The 5,887-nt window shown below is 38.1% G+C and overlaps 1 protein-coding gene across 4 annotated transcripts; it reads left to right on the forward strand.

The window, feature by feature from the left end:
- LOC107629996 (pentatricopeptide repeat-containing protein At2g41080-like) lies at positions 140-4,580 on the forward strand. Of its 4 annotated transcripts, XR_002358913.1 has the most exons (4): positions 140-2,197; positions 2,957-3,037; positions 3,677-3,790; positions 4,236-4,580. XR_002358913.1 is itself a non-coding variant. In XM_021118287.1 (3 exons), exons 1-2 carry the CDS (start codon positions 168-170, stop codon positions 3,030-3,032), a joined length of 2,106 nt encoding a protein of 701 aa, XP_020973946.1. In that variant the 5' UTR covers positions 140-167; the 3' UTR covers positions 3,033-3,037; positions 4,236-4,580. The 4 variants fall into 4 exon arrangements, 3 of the variants coding, with proteins under 3 accessions (XP_020973946.1, XP_020973945.1, XP_020973944.1); XM_021118287.1 differs by lacking the exon at positions 3,677-3,790; XM_021118286.1 differs by lacking the exons at positions 3,677-3,790; positions 4,236-4,580 and adding an exon at positions 3,228-3,586.

The following is a 5,887-nucleotide window of genomic DNA, read 5'->3' on the forward strand; positions in this document are numbered from 1 at the left end:
TGCATGGGCAGGTTTCGTGTTCCTCGTACGTGCTTCTCCTTTGTTTCTGTGTCTACCGTTTTTGTCTTTCACGTCTTTCACTTGTCGACCGTTACCTTCAAAACCCACTTGGAAGATGGAAACTTTTCATATGCCAAAGAACAATTTGCAACCAATGGGCGTAATGCATGGGCAGGTTTCGTGTTCCTCGTACGTGCTTCTCCTTTGTTTCTGTGTCTACCGTTTTTCAAAATTCCGTCTTTCACTTGTCGACCGTTACCTTCAAAACCCACTTGGAAGATGGAAACTTTTCATATGCCAAAGAACAATTTGCAACCTTGTGTTCCAATGGGCGTATCAGAGAAGCGTATCACAACTTTGTTTCTTATATATGGTCTGAACCCCGTTTGTTCTCAAATCTCATACAAGCATGCATTCGCACAAAGTCTGTTTCTTTGGGGAAGCAGCTTCATTCTTTGATTATTACTTCTGGCTGTTCCTCGGACAAGTTCGTCTCCAACCATCTCCTCAACCTGTATTCGAAATTTGGGGAGTTTCGAGCTGCAGTCTTACTGTTTGATAGAATGCCTACTAGGAACACCATGTCGTGTAACATCATGATCAAGGCCCATCTTGAAATGGGTAGTTTTGAGAGTGCCAAGAAAATGTTTGATGAAATGCCTGAGAGGAATGTTGCTACTTGGAATGCAATGGTCACTGGCTTGGCCAAGTTTGAAATGAATGAGGAGTCTTTGTTCTTGTTTTCACAGATGAATGAGTTGGGTTTCATGCCGGATGAGTACTCACTGGGCAGTGTGCTTAGGGGATGTGCACACCTGACAGCTTTGTTTGCAGGCCGACAGGTTCATGCTTATGTTATGAAAAGTGGGTTTGAGTCTAATTTGGTTGTCACATGCTCTTTAGCTCACATGTACATTAAAGCTGGAAGCTTAAGTGAAGGAGAGAGATTGATCAGATTGATGCCAAATTGTAATGTGGTTGCTTGGAATACACTTATGTCTGGAAAAGCTCAAAATGGGTGTTTTGAGGGAGTTTTGGATCAATACTGTTTGATGAAAAAGGCAGGTTTTAGACCAGATAAGATTACTTTTGTGACTGTGATCAGTTCATGTTCAGAGTTAGCCACACTTGGTCAAGGGAAGCAAATACATGCTGAAGCAATCAAAGCAGGAGCTAGTTCTATAGTTGACGTAGTTAGCTCATTAGTTAGTATGTACTCTAGATGTGGATCCTTGCAAGACTCTGTGAAAGCTTTTTCGGAAGGCAAACAGCGAGATATTGTATTGTGGAGCTCAATGATTTCCGCTTATGGATTTCATGGTCAAGGGGAAGAAGCTATAAAGCTCTTTAATGGGATGGAACAAGAAAATTTGCCAGGAAATGAAGTTACATTTTTGAGCTTGTTATATGCATGTAGTCATTGTGGATTGAAGGACAAAGGACTTGATTTCTTCGAGTTGATGGTACAAAAGTATGGACTCAAGGCTAGACTAGAACACTATAATTGTGTCGTTGACCTACTAGGTAGGTCTGGCTGTTTGGAAGACGCAGAAGCTATGATACGTTCCATGCCTATGGAACCAGATGCCATTATATGGAAAACACTGTTATCTGCATGTAAGATCCACAAGAATGCAGAAATGGCAAAACGGGTTGCCAAAGAAGTTCTTAGGATCGATCCTCAAGACTCAGCATCATATATTCTTCTTGCCAATATTCATGCTTCTGCTAATAAGTGGCAGGATGTTTCTGAGGTGAGGAAGGCCATGAGAGGCAAGATGTTGAAGAAAGAACCAGGCATAAGTTGGGTAGAAATAAAGAATCAGGTTCACCAGTTCTGTTTGGATGACAAATCCCACCCACAATCTGCAGAGATCAATCGGTATCTGGATGAACTAACTTCAGAAATGAAGATGCGCGGTTATGTCCCGGATACTAGCTCTGTAACGCATGACATGGACAATGAGGAGAAAGAATACAACTTGGCACACCACAGTGAGAAGATGGCAATTGCTTTTGCATTGATGAATTGCCCAGAGGGAATGCCAATAAGGGTGATGAAGAACTTGCGCGTTTGTAGTGATTGCCATGTTGCCATCAAGTACATATCAGAGATAAAAAATTTAGAAATTGTTGTGCGAGATGCTAGCAGGTTTCACCATTTCAAAGATGGTACATGTTCTTGTGGGGATTATTGGTAATGTACAGTTTTTCATTGATCACCATTTCAAGTGTACTTCAGTACTTGAATATACTATGCCCTCCTGTTTATTATTATTTGTAGTTTCCCACTTTCCATGATCTATTTTTGTGTCATTGCTAATTGGGCCAATGACCCATGATTCATATTTCAATTCTGGTAGTATGATACTATAATCTCATGCCACATGCCACAAGATCATTGGCTGAAACTCTCACTTAGATTGGTCTGTCAGGAGGCCTTATATATCTCTTTGGGTAAGGTTTTTAATTTTTTGAATTTTGACAGAAAAACGGTCCATGACTGGTTTGAACCTGCCTCTTTCTTTTTAGCATTAGCTAGCAGGCATGTCTTCTAATGTTCTCTCTCAGGTAGTTTGCAAGGAAAAAGGCATTGGTACATAAAATGGTTTTTTTCTATAAAAAGCTATAATTGCATTCCACCACCAATGGAAGAGTTGCATGTTACACATGGCTAAAGGCTTATATGTATGTGAAGCAGAGAGTAGGTTGATCTGAATATTATTTATGGTTTATTTGAATTTCATAGCTGGTAGGTTCTTGTGTCAGGTTCTAACACAATGCTATATCAAACTCTCACAGATATTTTCCGGTGTCATAAAAAATCAAAGCAAGGAAAGCATCACTTAGCATTAGTGAATGACATTGCATTCAGTCCAATGTATGTGACTTCTTGTTTATAAGTTGCTATTTTGGATTAGGAAACTAACTTTGATGAATTTAACTTCTGTTTTAGGATGAAAGGTGCTTTCGTCACCGGTGATAATGAAGGTTACGTTACCATATGGGATGCTAAAAGAGAAAAATTTTAGTTGAGGTATTTACCTAATTCTGTTTTGCATTTGTATCTAATTAATATTAATATTAGAGCATTGTAATCAATTCATAGCTTTTTCTTGAGGGTGTTTGGATGCACATGTTTCTCTTGCCTTAAACCTTATTCTTCTACCAAATTTGACTATAAATCTCATCTTTCTGTCTTTCTTGGTTATGCACCAAATCACAAGGGGTGCTTAACTCAGCAAGGCAAAATCCTTATTACTCGACACGTTTTATTTGATGTAACCAGGTTCCCTTACTCCACCCTTTTTCCTAATTCCACCCCATCTAAGCCTCAGCAACAATTCCCTCATACACACCTTGTTTTAACACTTCATCCTACCCCATCTATTCCTCCATCACCTTCTGTTGACATATCCCCTCACACTTCATCACAATTTTCTTCCCATAGTCCTACTCAAACTGATTCTAATTCTTCTTCTGATGTGCCCATCTCTGATCCTACCCCTCCTTCTCCTTTTACACCATGTACACCATCTGCTTCTACACCAAGTAACCTCACTCAACCTCATCAAATTATTCACCCTTAGTATTCCAATTCAAGGGATTGAAATCCAATTTGGAAAAACTACTCTTTCACTCAACACTCATCCAATGCAAACCCGTTCAAAATCAGGAATTGCCTAGTGCTGAGGTGCCCAAGTAGTGTTGTGTCCTTATCATACAATCACGAGGGACAACTTATCATCGCTGTAGCATCTAGCCATACATACAAAGCAGCAAAGAGAACGTGAGTAGTTCTTATTTTTATATCTTTTATGAATTTTGTCAAAGTGAATTTTCAACTTGTGTTATCAATGAATAACAATGAAGATCCCACTTCCTATCTTTTACTCATGAGATATAGCTTTTGCTGGCCCGCATGATTAAAGGAACATAGTAATTAAAATTTGGTTATGCTGACTCTGCTGTCTTACATTTTTATCCATTTTCAAATTCAAACCTCTTGCATTTTCATTCTAAATTACTGTGGCATTTAAATAATGTAATCTGGCTACAATTGGGCGAGTAGAAGTCTCTGCTAGCTGCTGTTGTGTCACATTGAAATGAGTTAATAACTTTTTTTTTTTATTTATAAACCTAAAAATGATGTCTTCATTAACTATTATGGAAGCTGAGCATGAAAGTATTTGGCTTTTGACTTAAATATTTATTAGCATCTTTGATATTGACAGAGAAGGGCCTCATGGGATATTCATCCATAAAGGGGACAACGTTGATATTGGATCAGTTTCTGCTGGTAGTAAAAGTTAGGGCCATGGCTCTGGCATATAGAAATGTGTTGTTGACTTGTTGTAGTGCAGTAGGTGACAGGTGGTGGTAGAGGTAACATTTTCTGCAAGGTTATAGGTTGTAGCCTTGTAGGCTTATATGGGGGAAAGATGTTTTGCAAGAGATGACTCCTACACATTTATATAGATGAGATGTTTTGGCTTTTGGGGGAGGAGAAACTTCGTTTGAGGATGAGAGGGAGGGCTCGAGGAAGACCCCATCTCTTCCTCTTATTTTTTTTAGACAACGCAAAANCAATTGTATTTCTTATTTATTTATTTATCAGCAGTATTATATGATTAGTAAATATTATTATTTTTTGTTAATATTTGGCCAATAATAATAAATACTTATATTGAAGGTTGTGGTAGGCTTAGAGAAGGGGGGTTGAATCTATGCCTTTATTTAATGTTACTAAAATGACCCTTTTAAACAAACTTTTAATTCTGATTCTGTTTGAACTCAGCAGCGAAAATTTATGAAACAATTTATTTTTGTCTCATGAATATCAGAAAACAGAACACAGTAGAGAAGAGATAAGCTTACACCAGCATGTATCCTGGTTCGGTTGCCTTGTGCTATGCAACCTACATCCAGTCTCCTTCACAATAATGGAGGAATTTCCATTATAGTTAAAAGTATTACATACACTAATTCCACAGTATTGACACAATCCTTTCACACTCAAGTTCTAACTTAACTTGACATTGGCTATGCTAATACCTAACTATTTCACTCTTAGTGCTAACCCAACTAAAAAAGTGATACCTCATAGGTACAAGATACAAGACATGAACATATCTAAAAAAATATGAAATAAACTCTAGCCTTTTCTCTCAAGTGTTTCACTCAACCTTTTTCTACTCGTGACTTTTACTTGAACTCTCTCAATATGTCTTTTCTCTCAAGAAATCACAGAAAGATAAACATCAAAAAGTACATTACAATCTGTAAAATATGAATGAGATTGACTTCATCAACAGCCTCTTCGCTATGTGCAAAACCAGATTTGCAAACCTTAGATATAGTTCTTCAGTATTAGCCGAATGCTTCTTTGAAAGAAAGCATTATCCAAGTAGAGGAACTTCTTTGCAGAACTCAACTCACCAAACTCTGATTTTCTCTCCTTGCTTCTGAATGAGCAGAAAGTCTTCTTTTATCTCCTTGCATGTTGCTGAGTTCATCTTCCTAGGTCAACTTCTTGAGCCTTGAGCTTCACCAACCCACAAACTCACTTTTTCTCAGAGTAGAAACTTTGCTTCTGACTTCTCCATCTTGACCGAAAGCCATAAATCTGCAACCACAAGAGTCTTTTAATGGTCAACTTGATCTGAGCCCTTGAAAACCAACTTGGTTCCCAAGACATGTTTGAGATCGTGGATTTACAGCAGAGAGGAACAGAAATCTTCTTTTCCATATAGCTCAAAACGGAGTGGCAGAGAGTTGAAGATAAAGAGAAGAAAGTGTGTTGCATGTAAAAGGAAATGGATTACCTTTAACCTAAGCTTGATATGGTTTTGATTTTCTGATTGAACTTCTGCGTTTCAAACTTGGA

This window comes from Arachis ipaensis, chromosome B03, assembly GCF_000816755.2.
Source record: "Arachis ipaensis cultivar K30076 chromosome B03, Araip1.1, whole genome shotgun sequence".
Classification (NCBI taxonomy): Eukaryota; Viridiplantae; Streptophyta; class Magnoliopsida; order Fabales; family Fabaceae; genus Arachis; species Arachis ipaensis.